A 19,299-nucleotide genomic window follows, 5' to 3' on the forward strand; every position below is an offset into this window, starting at 1 on the left:
CTTCACTATTATTCTATAAATGTAGAAAATAGTTAAAAAAAATAAAAAATGAAACCCTTAAATGAGTCGGTGTTCTAAAACTTTTGACCGGTAGTGTAAATGATATATGGCTGTTTAAATATCAATATGTATCCACATTATTCAACACTGACCTCTAGAGGCCATTAAACTCCCTACACCCATTTACCACTATAGAACACCCTTTTCACACTATGCAGGCTTGGATATGATCTTTTTACATTGCCCTGTACAGCACCATTCCAGCAACTATGCTGGACGTGTAACCGGGCCGGGCCAGTACAGCTGGGCTCAGTGGTGTGAAAAAAGGGGTACAAGAGCAAACATAGGAGCATTCAGTTAAATTTGTATGAATATTTTATATTAATTGTCACTGGCATTTGACAAAGTACAATAACCCCTCAAAAAATTATAATAGAGTAAATAAATTAAACAGTTTTGAAGCTAGACATCATTTTGACTCTTGACTGGTTAGCTTGACAATGTTTTGCAAAACAGTCAATCTGAAACACTAAAATAATGGAAAGTTGTCTGCCATTGTTTGTTGTCATAACTTAAATTTAACGGAGAAGGTTGCATCCTTAAAGCGATAGTAGTCTTAGTATTAACCAGTAGATTTAACAGGGCTGGATGTAGCAACGAGCTCTGTTCTGTCCTGGAGCTGTTCTTGTCTATTAAATGTTATGTATTAATGTCATGTTTCGTGTTCTGTGTTCTGTGTTCTGTGTCCTGTGTCCTGTGTCCTGTGTCCTGTGTCCTGTGTCCTGTGTTCTGTGTTCTGTGTTCTGTGTTCTGTGTTCTGTATTATGTGTCATGTTCTGTGTTCTGTGTCCTGTGTTCTGTGTTCTGTATTATGTGTTCTGTGTCCTGTGTTCTGTGTTCTGTATTATGTGTTCTGTGCCCTGTGTTCTGTATTATGTGTCATGTTCTGTGTTCTGTGTCCTGTGTTCTGTGTTCTGTGTTCTGTATTATGTGTCATGTTCTGTGTTCTGTGTCCTGTGTTCTGTGTTCTGTATTATGTGTTCTGTGTTCTGTGTTCTGTATTATGTGTCATGTTCTGTGTTCTGTGTTCTGTGTTCTGTGTGGACCTCAAGAAGAGTAGCTGCTGCTTTTGCTACAACTAATGGGGATCCTAATATAATAAATACAAGAGCAGTAGCTATTTTACAGCTACAAATCCCCCAAAATTAAAACATACCAAATTAAAACATCAAAAGTCAAAAGGCCAACAAAAAATCTGGAGGGAAAAAAAAAAATATCGTATTTTTGTACAATTCAAATTGCTACACGTCAGATAAAGAAAGTGTTGATAGTTTTGTCTAAGTGTCCTTCGGTCTATAATATCAAGTCTCTTTCCCCTTGTCAAACTAGTGCAGACTTCCAAATGGAACCCAAGACCCTACACCCAAGAACATCTTAAGAGGCATTGAAAGGCAATGCAAAATTCTCTGACCTACAAGAGCGCCTAGCGTGTAGTTGCTAGGGGTTACATCCGGAATTCAGTAGGTAGCCTGTCATGTCCAACAACACCATCAGTCAACAGTCATCGGTCCTTCACTATTACCATCTCACACCTGGGATTGCTTCAAATACCATCTTTTTATTTCATATTTTCTCTTTGTGCATATGAATTCACATTCATAAGGGGGGGGGGGGGGGGTCCCCCAATGGGTGGATCCTTGTTGTGTCCCTTTTGTCACTTCCTGGTTGTCATGTCCTGTTCGCTGTTTTAGTCGCTCATAGACAGGAAGAGTTGGTCCTCCAGATCCGAGGTGTCAGTGCTGCCGTCTGAGCTGTCGGAACTGTCAGCTGTATGGGAAGACAGACGGGGACATAGAAAGTTGGTGTGAGTGTGTGAACTTATTCACTTTCACTGTTTCCCCAACAAACTATCATGGTCCAAACACACCAAGACAGTCGTGAAGAGGGCACGACAAAGCCTATTCCCCCCCCAGGAGACTGAAAAGATTTGTCATGGGGGCCCCAGATCGTCAAAAGGTTCTACAGCTGCACCATCACTGCCTGGTACGGAAACTGCTCGGCCTCCGATCGCAAGGCACGACAGAGGGTAGTGCGTACGGCTCAGTACATCACTGGGGCCAAGCTTCCTGCCATCCAGGACCTCTACACCAGGCGGTGTCAGAGCAAGACCCTAAAAATGGTCAAAGACACCAGCCACCCTAGTCATAGACTGTTCTCTCTGCTACCGCACGGCAAGCGGTACCGGAGCACCAAGTCTAGGTCCAAAAGGCTTCTAAACAGCTTCTACCCCCAAAGCCATAAGACTGCTGAACATCTAATCAAATGTCTACCCAGACTATTTACATCATCTGTCCCCTCCCCTCTTACGCTGCTGCTGCTACTCGCTGTTTATTATCTATGCAACGTCACTTTAATAACTCTACCTACATGTACATACTACCTCAATTACATCAACTAACCGGTGCCCCCCCCCCCCCCCCCCGCACATTGACTCTGTACTGGTACCCCCTGTATATAGTCTCGTTATTGTACTGCTGCTATTTAAATATTTGCTATTTAATTTTTTTTACTTATCTATTTTTTACTAAACACTTATTTTTCTTAAATCTGCATTGTTGGTTATGGGCTTGTAATGAAGCATTTCACTGAAAGGTCTACCTGTTGTATTTGGTTATGGGCTTGTAATGAAGCATTTCACTGAAAGGTCTACCTGTTGTATTTGGTTATGGGCTTGTAATGAAGCATTTCACTGAAAGGTCTACCTGTTGTATTTGGTTATGGGCTTGTAATGAAGCATTTCACTGAAAGGTCTACCTGTTGTATTTGGTTATGGGCTTGTAATGAAGCATTTCACTGAAAGGTCTACCTGTTGTATTTGGTTATGGGCTTGTAATGAAGCATTTCACTGAAAGGTCTACCTGTTGTATTTGGTTATGGGCTTGTAATGAAGCATTTCACTGAAAGGTCTACCTGTTGTATTTGGCGCATGTGACAAATACAATTTGATGTTAAAATTTGATTCAGATTTTTTTTTGCCCAAAAATCTAATGGATCAATGAATCAGACATAATCCTCTTGGTACCTGGGGAAACATAGTGCCTGGCCAATGCTGCCAGTCTTCGTCTGCTTTTTCCTCTCGCTTCTAGACTAGTGGATGTTTTGTGTGTGATAAATTATTTTCCCAAGAAGACACCGCAGTTACTCACATCCCAGGTCAATCTCAGCATCGTTGTTCGAGTCATCCTCATCATCATCAGCATCAGCATCGAGCAGCCTGGCCACTGCTTCATCATCCGAGGGAGAGAAGTCGTTACCTCCATCCTCCTCTCCGTCTCCTCCCTCGATCAGCTCGGCCAACAGCGGGTCAGTCTCCATGTCATCATCGTCGTCATCTTCATCGTCGTCGTCGTCAGAGTCTTCATCATCGTCTTGATCCTCCTGGTGGGAAGGTGACATATTTTGAACACAAATCAACACAAGGTGAAACAAGATGAAATATATATATAAAAATATTTTTTTAAACACATCAATATAGTTGAACACAGTTAACACAAGGGCAAACAGTAGGGAGAGGCTGGGATAGAAGCAGGTGTTTTAGTGACGGGCTTGGATAGGAACAAAGGTTCTGGTGTGTAACCCTGTGGGCTCTCAGAACCCCGATCAAAGAGCACTGGGCAGTATGGGTTGAAATGGAGAGACTGGATATTAGAGATTAGGAACACTAGGAGAGCGCTGATGTAGATAAGATGCTAAAGTTAGACTGAGTTTAGTAGAGAGAAGGACAGCATTTCTTACCTGATCTTCATCATCCTCTCCTTCCTCAGCTAGTCTCTGTCTCCCCACTTCATACAAGCGACACACCGTGTCCATGTTGATAGAGTCCTGGTTCTAAAGACGTTAGAACACACAGCTTGAGATGAACTGCTGACCGAAAGAGAGAACTACACTTCCCACATTCCACTCTTTAGATGAACTGCTGACCCACAGAGAGAACTACACTTCCCACATTCCACTCTTTAGAAGAACACACAGCTTGAGATGAACTGCTGACCGACAGAGAGAACTACACTTCCCACATTCCACTCTTCAGTTTCTTTTTGGATGTCTATTTGGGACTCAGATCAAGAGCCAGAGTAGAACAGAGAGCAATAATATGGCAGGGAGCATTGCACCACCCTAATCCCTAACCCTTTACCCCTAGCCCCTAGCCCCTAATCCTTAACCTCTAGCCCTAAGCCCCTAATCCCTAGCCCCTAATCCATAGCCCCTAATCCCTAAACCCCTAGCCCTTTACCCCTAGCCCCTAGCCCCTAATCCCTAAACCCCTAGCCCTACACCCCTAATCCCTAAATAAGAATATGGGACACAAACAATACAGCTCATTCTTCCTACATGATAACAACCATATACTGATTGACAGGTAGAATGGGACGGTCAGGAGCAGAGCTAAAAGACGTAACATGGAATATCAGCAATGGAAATAAAACCAGGAAGTTTACCTCGATGACAGCCAGGTAGCAGTCCCTAGTGTCAGTACACAGGTCAAATATATTCCTCTTCACATCCACAGTAGCTGAGGAAGAACATACAACCAGAAGTTCATTTCAACCAACATGCCACAGGCCACAAAACAAAATCCCTATGCTTGACCTATGACCTTTAGGTCATACCGATGGGTTTGTAGTCGGTGGCGTCAAAGGTTCTGAAGGAGGAACCAAAGGGACTCTTCATCTGTTGGTCCATCACATCATCCTCCTCATCAGCCTGGAGCATGGCTCCGTACATGACCGTGGCGTTGTTGTTGAAGACTCCTCTACACTGGTCCAAGGCAGGCACAGTGTGGAGGAGATGGAACGTCCTCAGGTCCCACTGGCATAGCTGGTCAAGGTGATCATCACTTCCAATGTTTTTACCTGGAGACACTCAGGCCATAGTTATAAAGGCTACGATTAGATCTCCCCTGAGTTTTTACACGTCTGGTGATACTCATGATACAAGCAGCAGGATGCCAAATCCCAGGAGCATTTTTACAGATGATCTTCTTTGGATTTGTTTAAATGAGTTAGATTTGCTCTGTTAACAAAAGTGAGCATTAAATGTATTGCAGTGAGTTGTGACTGTTCTTTTTGTTAATAAAGTTGTTCATTTCCTTATTGTTAATAATGTTATCCAAACAGGAAGTAATAAGGACCAAAACAGGAAGTAATAAGGACCAAAACAGGAAGTAATAAGGACCAAAACAGGAAGTAATAAGGACCAAAACCGGAAGTAATAAGGACCAAAACCGGAAGGAATAAGGACCAAAACCGGAAGGAATAAGGACCAAAACAGAAAGGAATAAGGACCAAAACAGAAAGGAATAAGGACCAAATCAGGAAGTAATAAGGACCAAATCAGGAAGTAATAAGGACCAAATCAGGAAGTAATAAGGATACAATCTCTGTGTTGATGATGACCTCGAGGCGGTTGGGATGGAACACGCCGCTGATGTTCATATTGAACTTGTCAAACTTGTGGATGGCCTGAGCAGAGCGCACGTCCCACATGACCCCGTCGTTGAGCACCAGGTCGTCGCTGGGGTTAAAGGTCGCACAGTTCCTCTTGTAGTTGTTGGCCAGGCCAGGGTCATTAAGGGTCAGCAACTTCTGGCCTGACTGTATGTCATAGATCTGGACACAAATGAAGGTGAAATTAACATCCTAAACTTGAGAAAACCGGTGCTAAAAAAAACACAAAAAAAACAAGAATGGATCAAATAAAAAATAAAATAATGGATTCAAAAAAACGAGAATGGATTTTAAAAAACAAACAAATAAAACGAGAATGGATTTTTTTTAAACACACAAAAAAAACAATGGATACATTTATTTATTTTTTAAACGAGAATGGATAAAAGAAAATAAGTAAAACAAGAGGCCACTGCTCATAGGAAGCACCGTGAGCCTCTCATTTCTTTATTCACACATCGGTGAAGGAAAATATGAATTATACACGTCCAGTGGTTTTAAGACAGGGTCGGAGTTCAAAGAATATAAGTTCAGCAACAGGTGACAGAAAAGACACGGTGTAAACAAAGAAGTCGACTTACATGAGCTACCTGGTCCTTGGTGCCAATCACTCTGTCTTGTGACAGTTTACTGAACTCTACGTAATGGTCGTCCAAAAAGGAATGCCTGAAACAGAAGACAATCCCGATTGTTTATGAAAGTCTCTATAAAAGGAAATGACTAAACTAACTAACAAGCCAATGACTAAAGAGTTCAAGACTACGAGCTCAGAGTGACACTAACTTCATCTCGAAGACAGACTGCATGCTCCAGAGAGCTGACAGAGGGACACTCCACGAGGCAGACGTCAGCAGCAGAGAACCGTCCTGAAAATACAGGAGAGATCAGTGTTGGAAGAAGAAGAAGAGCCAGTCTACCACTGAACATACTATTGAGGCCTGCTACGGCGATTACTGCTAATAGAGAAATATTTGGGAAATACGTTGCATTGAGTTGATTTGATGCATAGAGCTCAAGGTGTGATGGCTGAGCTGTGACAGCTGTAGCTGTCATTATTACCGCCTGTAGTCGTCATAGTGGTATAGTAGTATATTAGTTTAGTAGTAGTAGTAGTAGTAGTAGTGGTAGTGGTAGTAGCAGAGGCAGTAGTAGTAGCAGCAGAGGCAGTAGTAGTAGTAGCAGCAGAGGCAGTAGTAGTAGTAGCAGCAGAGGCAGTAGTAGTAGTAGCAGCAGGGGCAGTAGTAGCAGTAGTAGTAGTAGCAGCAGCAGTAGTAGTAGCAGCAGCAGTAGTAGTAGTAGCAGCAGCAGAGGCAGTAGTAGTAGTAGCAGCAGAGGCAGTAGTAGTAGTAGTAGTAGTAGCAGCAGAGGCAGTAGTAGTAGCAGCAGCAGAGGCAGTAGTAGTAGCAGCAGCAGCAGTAGTAGTAGTAGTAGCAGCAGCAGAGGCAGTAGTAGTAGTAGCAGCAGTAGTAGTAGTAGCAGCAGAGGCAGTAGTAGTAGTAGCAGCAGAGGCAGTAGTAGTAGCGGCAGTAGTAGTAGCAGCAGTAGCAGAGGCAGTAGTAGTAGTAGTAGTAGCAGCAGAGGCAGTAGTAGTAGTAGTAGCAGCAGCAGTAGTAGTAGCAGCAGCAGCAGTAGTAGTAGCAGCAGCAGAGGCAGTAGTAGTAGTAGTAGTAGCAGAGGCAGTAGTAGTAGTAGTAGTAGCAGAGGCAGTAGTAGTAGTAGTAGTAGTAGCAGCAGAGGCAGTAGTAGTAGTAGTAGCAGAGGCAGTAGTAGTAGTAGCAGCAGCAGAGGCAGTAGTAGTAGTAGCAGCAGTAGTAGTAGTAGCAGCAGAGGCAGTAGCAGCAGAGGCAGTAGTAGTAGCAGCAGTAGCAGAGGCAGTAGTAGTAGCAGCAGTAGCAGAGGCAGTAGTAGTAGTAGCAGCAGCAGAGGCAGTAGTAGTAGTAGCAGCAGCAGAGGCAGTAGTAGTAGTAGTAGCAGCAGAGGCAGTAGTAGTAGTAGCAGCAGAGGCAGTAGTAGTAGTAGTAGCAGAGGCAGTAGTAGTAGTAGCAGCAGAGGCAGTAGTAGTAGTAGTAGCAGCAGAGGCAGTAGTAGTAGTAGCAGCAGAGGCAGTAGTAGTAGCAGTAGCAGAGGCAGTAGTAGTAGTAGTAGTAGTAGTAGCAGCAGAGGCAGTAGTAGTAGTAGTAGTAGCAGCAGAGGCAGTAGTAGTAGTAGTAGCAGCAGAGGCAGTAGTAGTAGTAGTAGCAGCAGCAGAGGCAGTAGTAGTAGTAGCAGCAGAGGCAGTAGTAGTAGTAGCAGCAGAGGCAGTAGTAGTAGTAGTAGCAGCAGAGGCAGTAGTAGTAGTAGCAGCAGAGGCAGTAGTAGTAGCAGCAGCAGAGGCAGTAGTAGTAGTAGCAGCAGAGGCAGTAGTAGTAGTAGCAGCAGAGGCAGTAGTAGTAGTAGTAGCAGCAGAGGCAGTAGTAGTAGCAGCAGTAGCAGAGGCAGTAGTAGTAGCAGCAGCAGATGCAGTAGTAGTAGCAGTAGTAGTAGTAGCAGTAGTAGTAGTAGTAGTAGTAGTAGTAGTAGTAGTAGTAGTAGTAGTAGTAGCAGCAGCAGATGCAGTAGTAGTAAGCAGTAGTAGTAGTAGTAGTAGTAGTAGTAGTAGTAGTAGTAGTAGTAGTAGCAGCAGCAGCAGATGCAGTAGTAGTAGTAGTAGTAGTAGTAGCAGTAGTAGTAGTAGTAGTAGTAGTAGTAGTAGTAGTAGTAGTAGTAGTAGCAGTAGTAGTAGCAGCAGATGCAGTAGTAGTAGTAGTAGTAGTAGCAGCAGAGGCAGTAGTAGTAGTAGCAGCAGAGGCAGTAGTAGTAGCAGCAGCAGAGGCAGTAGGTAGTAGCAGCAGCCAGATGGCAGTATAGTAGTGTAGCCAGCAGAGGCAGTAGTAGTAGTAAGTAGCAGCAGAGGCAGTAGTTAGTAGTAGAGGCCAGCAGAGGCAGTAGTTAGTAGTAGTAAGCAGCAGAGGCAGTAGTAGTAGTAGTAGCGAGCAGAGGCAGTAGTAGTAGTAGTAGCAGCAGGCAGAGTATAGTAGTAGCAGCAGAGGCAGTAGTAGTAGTAAGCTAGCAGTAGGCCAGTAGTAGTAGTAGTAGCAGGCAGAGGCAGTAGTAGTAGTAGTAGCAGCAGAGGCAGTAGTAGTAGTAGTAGCAGATGCAGTAGTAGTAGTAGTAGCAGCAGAGGGCAGTAGTAGTAGTAGTAGCAGATGCAGTAGTAGTAGTAGTAGCAGCAGATGCAGTATGTAGTAGTAGTAGCAGCAGAGGCAGTAGTAGTAGTAGTAGCAGCAGAGGCAGTAGTAGTAGTAGTAGTAGTAGCAGCAGAGGCAGTAGCAGTAGTAGTAGCAGCAGATGCAGTAGTAGTAGTAGTAGCAGCAGAGGCAGTAGTAGTAGCAGCAGCAGAGGCAGTAGTAGTAGTAGTAGCAGCAGAGGCAGTAGTAGTAGTAGCAGCAGAGGCAGTAGTAGTAGTAGTAGCAGCAGATGCAGTAGTAGTAGTAGTAGTAGTAGTAGTAGCAGAGGCAGTAGTAGTAGTAGCACAGAGGCAGTAGTAGTAGTAGTAGCAGCAGCAGAGGCAGTAGTAGTAGCAGCAGCAGAGGCAGTAGTAGTAGTAAGTAGCAGCAGCAGAGGCAGTAGTAGTAGTAGTAGCAGCAGAGGCAGTAGTAGTAGTAGTAAGCAGCAGCAGAGGCAGTAGTAGTAGCAGCAGCAGAGGCAGTAGTAGTAGTAGTGCAGCAGAGGCAGTAGTAAGTAGTAGCCAGCAGAGGCAGTAGTAGTAGTAGTAGCAGCAGATGCAGTAGTAGTAGTAGTAGTAGTAGTAGTAGCAGAGGCAGTAGTAGTAGTAGCAGCAGAGGGCATAGTAGTAGAGTAGTAGTATAGCAGTAGTAGTAGTAGTAGCAGCAGAGGCAGTAGCAGCAGAGGCAGTAGTAGTAGTAGCAGCAGAGGCAGTAGTAGTAGTAGTAGTAGTAGTAGCAGCAGAGGCAGTAGTAGTAGTAGTAGTAGTAGTAGCAGCAGAGGCAGTAGTAGTAGTAGTAGTAGTAGCAGCAGAGGCAGTAGTAGTAGCAGCAGAGGCAGTAGTAGTAGTAGTAGTAGTAGTAGTAGTAGTAGTAGTAGCAGCAGAGGCAGTAGTAGTAGTAGTAGTAGTAGTAGCAGCAGATGCAGTAGTAGTAGCAGTAGTAGTAGTAGTAGTAGTAGCAGCAGAGGCAGTAGTAGTAGTAGCAGCAGAGGCAGTAGTAGTAGTAGTAGTAGTAGTAGTAGCAGCAGAGGCAGTAGTAGTAGTAGCAGCAGAGGCAGTAGTAGTAGTAGCAGCAGAGGCAGTAGTAGTAGTAGTAGTAGTAGCAGCAGAGGCAGTAGTAGTAGTAGCAGCAGAGGCAGTAGTAGTAGTAGTAGTAGTAGTAGTAGCAGCAGAGGCAGTAGTAGTAGTAGTAGCAGCAGAGGCAGTAGTAGTAGTAGCAGCAGAGGCAGTAGTAGTAGTAGCAGCAGAGGCAGTAGTAGTAGTAGCAGCAGAGGCAGTAGTAGTAGCAGTAGCAGAGGCAGTAGTAGTAGTAGTAGTAGTAGTAGCAGCAGAGGCAGTAGTAGTAGTAGTAGTAGCAGCAGAGGCAGTAGTAGTAGTAGTAGCAGCAGCAGAGGCAGTAGTAGTAGTAGCAGCAGAGGCAGTAGTAGTAGTAGCAGCAGAGGCAGTAGTAGTAGCAGCAGAGGCAGTAGTAGTAGTAGCAGCAGCAGAGGCAGTAGTAGTAGTAGCAGCAGCAGAGGCAGTAGTAGTAGTAGTAGCAGCAGAGGCAGTAGTAGTAGTAGCAGCAGAGGCAGTAGTAGTAGTAGTAGCAGAGGCAGTAGTAGTAGTAGCAGCAGAGGCAGTAGTAGTAGTAGTAGCAGCAGAGGCAGTAGTAGTAGTAGTAGCAGCAGAGGCAGTAGTAGTAGCAGTAGCAGAGGCAGTAGTAGTAGTAGTAGTAGTAGTAGCAGCAGAGGCAGTAGTAGTAGTAGTAGTAGCAGCAGAGGCAGTAGTAGTAGTAGTAGCAGCAGAGGCAGTAGTAGTAGTAGTAGTAGCAGCAGCAGAGCAGTAGTAGTAGTAGTAGCAGCAGAGGCAGTAGTAGTAGTAGCAGCAGAGGCAGTAGTAGTAGTAGTAGTAGCAGCAGAGGGCAGTAGTAGTAGTAGCAGCAGAGCAGTAGTAGTATAGCAGCAGCAGAGGCAGTAGTAGTAGTAGCAGCAGAGGCAGTAGTAGTAGTAGCCAGCAGAGGCAGTAGTAGTAGTAGTAGAGCCCAGAGGCAGTAGTAGTAGCAGCAGTAGCAGAGGCAGTAGTAGTAGCAGCAGCAGATGCAGTAGTAGTAGCAGTAGTAGTAGTAGCAGTAGTAGTAGTAGTAGTAGTAGTAGTAGTAGTAGTAGTAGTAGTAGTAGTAGTAGTAGCAGCAGCAGATGCAGTAGTAGTAGCAGTAGTAGTAGTAGTAGTAGTAGTAGTAGTAGTAGTAGTAGTAGTAGCAGCAGCAGCAGATGCAGTAGTAAGTAGTAGTAGTATAGTAGTAGTAGTAGTAGTAGTAGTAGTAGTAGTAGTAGTAGTAGTAGTAGTAGTAGTAGTAGCAGTAGTAGTAGCAGCAGATGCAGTAGTAGTAGTAGTAGTAGTAGCAGCAGAGGCAGTAGTAGTAGTAGCAGCAGAGGCAGTAGTGTAGTAGCAGCAGCAGAGGCAGTAGTAGTAGTAGTAGCAGCAGCAGAGGCAGTAGTAGTAGTAGTAGCAGCAGAGGCAGTAGTAGTAGTAGTGAGCAGCAGGCAGTAGTAGTAGTAGTAGCAGCAGAGGCAGTAGTAGTAGTAGTAGCAGCAGAGGCAGTAGTAGTCTAGTAGTAGCAGCAGAGGCAGTAGTAGTAGTAGTAGCAGCAGAGGGCAGTAGTAGTTAGTAGTAGCAGCAGAGGCAGTAGTAGTAGTAGTAGCAGCAGAGGCAGTAGTAGTAGTAGTAGCAGCAGAGGCAGTAGTAGTAGTAGTAGCAGATGCAGTAGTAGTAGTAGTAGCAGCAGAGGCAGTAGTAGTAGTAGTAGCAGATGCAGTAGTAGTAGTAGTAGCAGCAGATGCAGTAGTAGTAGTAGTAGCAGCAGAGGCAGTAGTAGTAGTAGTAGCAGCAGAGGCAGTAGTAGTAGTAGTAGTAGTAGCAGCAGAGGCAGTAGCAGTAGTAGTAGCAGCAGATGCAGTAGTAGTAGTAGTAGCAGCAGAGGCAGTAGTAGTAGCAGCAGCAGAGGCAGTAGTAGTAGTAGTAGCAGCAGAGGCAGTAGTAGTAGTAGCAGCAGAGGCAGTAGTAGTAGTAGTAGCAGCAGATGCAGTAGTAGTAGTAGTAGTAGTAGTAGTAGCAGAGGCAGTAGTAGTAGTAGCAGCAGAGGCAGTAGTAGTAGTAGTAGCAGCAGCAGAGGCAGTAGTAGTAGCAGCAGCAGAGGCAGTAGTAGTAGTAGTAGCAGCAGCAGAGGCAGTAGTAGTAGTAGTAGCAGCAGAGGCAGTAGTAGTAGTAGTAGCAGCAGCAGAGGCAGTAGTAGTAGCAGCAGCAGAGGCAGTAGTAGTAGTAGTAGCAGCAGAGGCAGTAGTAGTAGTAGCAGCAGAGGCAGTAGTAGTAGTAGTAGCAGCAGATGCAGTAGTAGTAGTAGTAGTAGTAGTAGTAGCAGAGGCAGTAGTAGTAGTAGCAGCAGAGGCAGTAGTAGCAGTAGTAGTAGTAGTAGCAGTAGTAGTAGTAGTAGCAGCAGAGGCAGTAGCAGCAGAGGCAGTAGTAGTAGTAGCAGCAGAGGCAGTAGTAGTAGTAGTAGTAGTAGTAGCAGCAGAGGCAGTAGTAGTAGTAGTAGTAGTAGTAGCAGCAGAGGCAGTAGTAGTAGTAGTAGTAGTAGTAGCAGCAGAGGCAGTAGTAGTAGCAGCAGAGGCAGTAGTAGTAGTAGTAGTAGTAGTAGTAGTAGTAGTAGTAGTAGTAGCAGCAGAGGCAGTAGTAGTAGTAGTAGTAGTAGTAGCAGCAGATGCAGTAGTAGTAGCAGTAGTAGTAGTAGTAGTAGTAGCAGCAGAGGCAGTAGTAGTAGTAGCAGCAGAGGCAGTAGTAGTAGTAGTAGTAGTAGTAGTAGCAGCAGAGGCAGTAGTAGTAGTAGCAGCAGAGGCAGTAGTAGTAGTAGCAGCAGAGGCAGTAGTAGTAAGTAGTGAGTAGTAGCAGGCAGAGGCAGTAGTAGTAAGTAGCAGCGAGGCAGTAGTAGTAGTAGTAGTAAGTAGTAGTAGCAGCAGAGGCAGTAAGTAGTAGTAGTAGCAGCAGAGGCAAGTAGTAGTAGGTAAGCAAGCAGAGGCAAGGCAAGTAGTAGTAGCAGCAGAGGCCAGTAGTAGTAGTAGCAGCAGAGGCAGTAGTAGTAGCAGTAGCAGAGGCAGTAGTAGTAGTAGTAGTAGTAGTAGCAGCAGAGGCAGTAGTAGTAGTAGTATTAGCAGCAGAGGGCAGGTAGTAGTAGTAGTAGGCAGCAGCAGAGGCAGTAGTTATGAGTAGCAGCAGAGTGCAAGTAGATAGTAGCAGCAGAGGCAGGTAGTAGTAGCACAGAGGCCAGTAGGTAGTAGTAAGCAGCAGAGGCAGTAGTAGTAGCAGCAGTAGCAGAGGCAGTAGTAGTAGTAGTAGTAGCAGCAGCAGAGGCAGTAGTAGTAGTAGCAGCAGTAGCAGGGCAGTAGTAGTAGTAGCAGCAGTAGCAGAGGCAGTAGTAGTAGTAGTAGTAGCAGCAGAGGCAGTAGTAGTAGTAGTAGTAGTAGTAGCAGAGGCAGTAGTAGTAGTAGCAGCAGAGGCAGTAGTAGTAGCAGCAGTAGCAGAGGCAGTAGTAGTAGCAGCAGTAGCAGAGGCAGTAGTAGTAGTAGCAGCAGAGGCAGTAGTAGTAGTAGCAGAGGCAGCAGTAGCAGCAGTAGCAGCAGTAGTAGCAGCAGTAGCAGTAGTTATGGGTTTACGCTGGGTGAAACCCCTTTGTTGGCCTTGACCGGCTGTTGGACCGGATAGAATCATGCGCACACTCTCCTTGGCTTTTCGCGGCCATATTGTTTGAGCAATTTTCAAACTTTGAAAGCTCCCGTCCCTCACCTCTTATACGAGTCCTGAAGTTCAGTACATACGCCCCTCACCTCTTATACGAGTCCTGAAGTTCAGTACATACGCCCCTCACCTCTTATACGAGTCCTGAAGTTCAGTACATACGTCCCTCACCTCTTAAACGAGTCCTGAAGTTCAGTACATACGTCCCTCACCTCTTATACGAGTCCTGAAGTTCAGTACATACGCCCCTCACGAGAAAAAAAATTGCTTCAAGGACCCATAAGATCCGACATGGATTTTCCACAATTTCAAATTTGGTTAAAAACACTTAAAACGCTACTCCTTGGTCAAGCAGTACTTGAGTAGAAGACGTTTTAAAGTAGTCAACATTAGTGAGAGAAAAATATATATTAAGTTACATATTACATATTTTTTGGGGGATATATCCGAAGTATCGTTTTGACAATATCACAATATAATTTTTGCGCTAGTTGGCTGTACCAAAACGCCAGTATTTTTCCCTTCATAGCTTGTTCTCCAACATATTTTAAAATATTTAGGTTTTCAGCACTTTTATTTCCATTTCCATATCATTTTCTCAAATCATTTTTTCATTTTCTCCTGGCTCTCTCTCGTCCCTCTGCAGCAGACATCAACAGCATATTACATGACCGGTTTGGATTTTGAGTTCTGATATTTGGCAAATGTGGTAAGTAGTACACAAGATATCATCCAACGGTGGTATATCCAAGTCATCCTGATGGTGGCGCCGCTATATTTTTTAGGTGCAGTAGTAGTATGATTATTACTAATGAGACGTGATGATTCCAGGTGAGTGATGGCTGTAGCCATCCTCCTCCTGACCACTCTGATCCATCCATCCAACAATCTACATACCCGTGAGGGCTCAAGGTGAGTGATGGCTGAAGTATGACAGCTGTAGCTAGCCTCCTCCTGACCGCTGAACACATTATAGAGCTTCAGGTGTCCTGTACACGTCCCCAGCATCAGGAAACGCTCGCGGGCTGAGAAGGCACAACAGGTGAAACCACTGTCATCATCCTCAGCCTCCCTGAACACTGAGATGGGCCGGAACCTGAGGGGGGAAAGGCATCATGAAGGGGTTAGCTAAAGAGATGGAGAGAGAGAGAGACATCATGAAGGGGTTTTAACTAAAGAGATGGCGAGAGAGACATCATGAAGGGGTTAGTTAAAGAGATGGCGAGAGAGACATCATGAAGGGGTTAGTTAAAGAGATGGCGAGAGAGACATCATGAAGGGGTTAGTTAAAGAGATGGCGAGAGAGACATCATGAAGGGGTTAGTTAAAGAGATGGCGAGAGAGACATCATGAAGGGGTTTTAACTAAAGAGATGGAGAGAGAGACATCATGAAGGGGTTAGTTAAAGAGATGGAGAGAGAGACATCATGAAGGGGTTTTAACTAAAGAGATGGAGAGAGAGACATCATGAAGGGGTTAGTTAAAGAGATGGCGAGAGAGACATCATGAAGGGGTTAGTTAAAGAGATGGCGAGAGAGACATCATGAAGGGGTTAGTTAAAGAGATGGCGAGAGAGACATCATGAAGGGGTTAGTTAAAGAGATGGCAAGAGAGACATCATGAAGGGGTTAGTTAAAGAGATGGCGAGAGAGAGATCATGAAGGGGTTAGTTAAAGAGCTGGAGAGAGAGAGATCATGAAGGGGTTATTTAAAGAGATGGAGAGAGAGAGACATCATGAAGGGGTTATTTAAAGAGATGGAGAGACAGAGACATCATGAAGGGGTTATTTAAAGAGATGGAGAGAGAGACATCATGAAGGGGTTATTTAAAGAGCTGGAGAGAGAGACATCATGAAGGGGTTATTTAAAGAGCTGGAGAGAGAGAGATCATGAAGGGGTTAGTTAAAGAGCTGGAGAGAGAGAGATCATGAAGGGGTTATTTAAAGAGATGGAGAGAGAGAGACATCATGAAGGGGTTATTTAAAGAGATGGAGAGAGAGACATCATGAAGGGGTTAGTTAAAGAGATGGAGAGAGAGACATCATGAAGGGGTTATTTAAAGAGCTGGAGAGAGAGACATCATGAAGGGGTTAGTTAAAGAGCTGGAGAGAGAGACATCATGAAGGGGTTATTTAAAGAGCTGGAGAGAGAGACATCATGAAGGGGTTAGTTAAAGAGATGGAGAGAGAGACATCATGAAGGGGTTATTTAAAGAGATGGAGAGAGAGAGATCATGAAGGGGTTAGTTAAAGAGATGGAGAGAGAGACATCATGAAGGGGTTATTTAAAGAGATGGAGAGAGAGACATCATGAAGGGGTTATTTAAAGAGATGGAGAGAGAGACATCATGAAGGGGTTATTTAAAGAGATGGAGAGGGGGAGAGAGACATCATGAAGGGGTTATTTAAAGAGATGGAGAGGGGGAGAGAGACATCATGAAGGGGTTATTTAAAGAGATGGAGAGGGGGAGAGAGACATCATGAAGGGGTTATTTAAAGAGATGGAGAGGGGGAGAGAGACATCATGAAGGGGTTAGTTAAAGAGATGGAGAGGGGGAGAGAGACATCATGAAGGGGTTATTTAAAGAGATGGAGAGGGGGAGAGAGACATCATGAAGGGGTTATTTAAAGAGATGGAGAGGGGGAGAGAGACATCATGAAGGGGTTAGTTAAAGAGATGGAGAGGGGGAGAGAGACCATCATGAAGGGGTTATTTAAAGAGATGGAGAGGGGGAGAGAGACATCATGAAGGGGTTAGTTAAAGAGATGGAGAGGGGGAGAGAGACATCATGAAGGGGTTAGTTAAAGAGATGGAGAGGGGGAGAGAGACATCATGAAGGGGTTATTTAAAGAGATGGAGAGAGAGAGATCATGAAGGGGTTAGTTAAAGAGATGGAGAGAGAGACATCATGAAGGGGTTAGTTAAAGAGATGGAGAGGGGGAGAGAGACATCATGAAGGGGTTATTTAAAGAGATGGAGAGGGGGAGAGAGACATCATGAAGGGGTTATTTAAAGAGATGGAGAGGGGGAGAGAGACATCATGAAGGGGTTATTTAAAGAGATGGAGAGGGGGAGAGAGACATCATGAAGGGGTTATTTAAAGAGATGGAGAGGGGGAGAGAGACATCATGAAGGGGTTATTTAAAGAGATGGAGAGGGGGAGAGAGACATCATGAAGGGGTTATTTAAAGAGATGGAGAGGGGGAGAGAGACATCATGAAGGGGTTATTTAAAGAGATGGAGAGGGGGAGAGAGACATCATGAAGGGGTTAGTTAAAGAGATGGAGAGGGGGAGAGAGACATCATGAAGGGGTTAGTTAAAGAGATGGAGAGGGGGAGAGAGACATCATGAAGGGGTTATTTAAAGAGATGGAGAGGGGGAGAGAGACATCATGAAGGGGTTATTTAAAGAGATGGAGAGGGGGAGAGAGACATCATGAAGGGGTTATTTAAAGAGATGGAGAGGGGGAGAGAGACATCATGAAGGGGTTATTTAAAGAGATGGAGAGGGGGAGAGAGACATCATGAAGGGGTTATTTAAAGAGATGGAGAGGGGGAGAGAGACATCATGAAGGGGTTAGTTAAAGAGATGGAGAGGGGGAGAGAGACATCATGAAGGGGTTATTTAAAGAGATGGAGAGGGGGAGAGAGACATCATGAAGGGGTTATTTAAAGAGATGGAGAGGGGGAGAGAGACATCATGAAGGGGTTAGTTAAAGAGATGGAGAGGGGGAGAGAGACATCATGAAGGGGTTATTTAAAGAGATGGAGAGGGGGAGAGAGACATCATGAAGGGGTTAGTTAAAGAGATGGAGAGGGGGAGAGAGACATCATGAAGGGGTTATTTAAAGAGATGGAGAGGGGGAGAGAGACATCATGAAGGGGTTATTTAAAGAGATGGAGAGGGGGAGAGAGACATCATGAAGGGGTTAGTTAAAGAGATGGAGAGGGGAGAGAGACATCATGAAGGGGTTATTTAAAGAGATGGAGAGGGGGAGAGAGACATCATGAAGGGGTTAGTTAAAGAGATGGAGAGGGGGAGAGAGACATCATGAAGGGGTTAGTTAAAGAGATGGAGAGGGGGAGAGAGACATCATGAAGGGGTTATTTAAAGAGATGGAGAGAGAGAGATCATGAAGGGGTTAGTTAAAGAGATGGAGAGAGAGACATCATGAAGGGGTTAGTTAAAGAGATGGAGAGGGGGAGAGAGACATCATGAAGGGGTTATTTAAAGAGATGGAGAGGGGGAGAGAGACATCATGAAGGGGTTATTTAAAGAGATGGAGAGGGGGAGAGAGACATCATGAAGGGGTTATTTAAAGAGATGGAGAGGGGGAGAGAGACATCATGAAGGGGTTAGTTAAAGAGATGGAGAGGGGGAGAGAGACATCATGAAGGGGTTATTTAAAGAGATGGAGAGGGGGAGAGAGACATCATGAAGGGGTTATTTAAAGAGATGGAGAGGGGGAGAGAGACATCATGAAGGGGTTATTTAAAGAGATGGAGAGGGGGAGAGAGAGACATCATGAAGGGGTTAGTTAAAGAGATGGAGAGGGGGAGAGAGACATCATGAAGGGGTTAGTTAAAGAGATGGAGAGGGGGAGAGAGACATCATGAAGGGGTTAGTTAAAGAGATGGAGAGGGGGAGAGAGACATCATGAAGGGGTTAGTTAAAGAGATGGAGAGGGGGAGAGAGACATCATGAAGGGGTTATTTAAAGAGATGGAGAGAGAGACATCATGAAGGGGTTATTTAAAGAGATGGAGAGGGGGAGAGAGACATCATGAAGGGGTTATTTAAAGAGATGGAGAGGGGGAGAGAGACATCATGAAGGGGTTATTTAAAGAGATGGAGAGGGGGAGAGAGACATCATGAAGGGGTTATTTAAAGAGATGGAGAGGGGGAGAGAGACATCATGAAGGGGTTATTTAAAGAGATGGAGAGGGGGAGAGAGACATCATGAAGGGGTTATTTAAAGAGATGGAGAGGGGGAGAGAGACCGAGGAGAGGAACAACGCGCTACAGAAAGAGAAAGGAAAGTAAAGGAAGGTACTTAACAGATCTACAAGGAGACACTGTCCTTGCAGTCCTTGCAGACTACTTACTTAAACTGCATACTGTGTAATAAATAAATAAATTATTTTGAAGGAGGTGAGGAAATGAAGGTAGCCACGTCAGACTATTGACATGAACCCCCCCCCCCCCACACAAAAAAAAGACAAGAAGCCTGGATGTAAATGCCGAGGGCCATTCTGAGGTGAAACCTACCTGCTGAAGATGAGGTGTCTGTCCAGACAACCTCCGTCCACCCCTCCATGTTTAGGATACAGCACCCTGCTGGTCAGTCTGGAGGTGAAGTTAGTGGGGGCCTGGCATCTCTGCTTGGGCTCTGGGCACTGGTGGGGTGTGAACAGGGAGAATGGGGGGCAGGTAGTCACCGGGTTCCTACACCTGAAATACATTTACAAAATAATTCAGAAATGAGTCACATTCTTCCATTGCAAAACTACCATTCCAGTATTTTACTTGCTATATTGTATTTACTTTGCCATCATGGCCTTTTTTGCCTTTACCTCCCTTCTCACCTCATTTGCTCACATTGTATATAGACTTGTTTATACTGCATTATTGACTGTATGTTTGTTTTTACTCCATGTGTAACTCTGTGTCGTTTTATCTGTCGAACTGCTTTGCTTTATCTTGGCCAGGTCGCAATTGTAAATGAGAACTTGTTCTCAACTGGCCTACCTGGTTAAATAAAGGTGTTCTCAACTAGCCTAC

The 19,299-nt window shown here is 44.8% G+C and overlaps 1 protein-coding gene across 1 annotated transcript in view; it reads right to left on the reverse strand.

Moving 5' to 3' along the window:
• Positions 1 to 357: 357 nt before the first annotated feature.
• The window catches only part of LOC109882358 (DDB1- and CUL4-associated factor 1), a 42,516-nt gene continuing 23,574 nt past the window's right edge, over positions 358 to 19,299 (reverse strand). The window contains exons 17-26 of the mRNA XM_031802595.1: positions 18,787 to 18,969; positions 14,416 to 14,614; positions 6,291 to 6,373; positions 6,089 to 6,173; positions 5,436 to 5,669; positions 4,671 to 4,869; positions 4,500 to 4,573; positions 3,796 to 3,888; positions 3,207 to 3,438; positions 358 to 1,827 (exon numbers count right to left, since the gene is read on the reverse strand). Of these exons, the coding sequence (XP_031658455.1) occupies positions 1,748 to 1,827; positions 3,207 to 3,438; positions 3,796 to 3,888; positions 4,500 to 4,573; positions 4,671 to 4,869; positions 5,436 to 5,669; positions 6,089 to 6,173; positions 6,291 to 6,373; positions 14,416 to 14,614; positions 18,787 to 18,969 (1,462 nt within the window). The 3' untranslated portion in view covers positions 358 to 1,747. The remainder of the gene's footprint in view (positions 1,828 to 3,206; positions 3,439 to 3,795; positions 3,889 to 4,499; positions 4,574 to 4,670; positions 4,870 to 5,435; positions 5,670 to 6,088; positions 6,174 to 6,290; positions 6,374 to 14,415; positions 14,615 to 18,786; positions 18,970 to 19,299) is intronic.

This window comes from Oncorhynchus kisutch, linkage group LG1 (assembly GCF_002021735.2).
Source record: "Oncorhynchus kisutch isolate 150728-3 linkage group LG1, Okis_V2, whole genome shotgun sequence".
In the NCBI taxonomy this organism is placed as follows: Eukaryota; Metazoa; Chordata; class Actinopteri; order Salmoniformes; family Salmonidae; genus Oncorhynchus; species Oncorhynchus kisutch.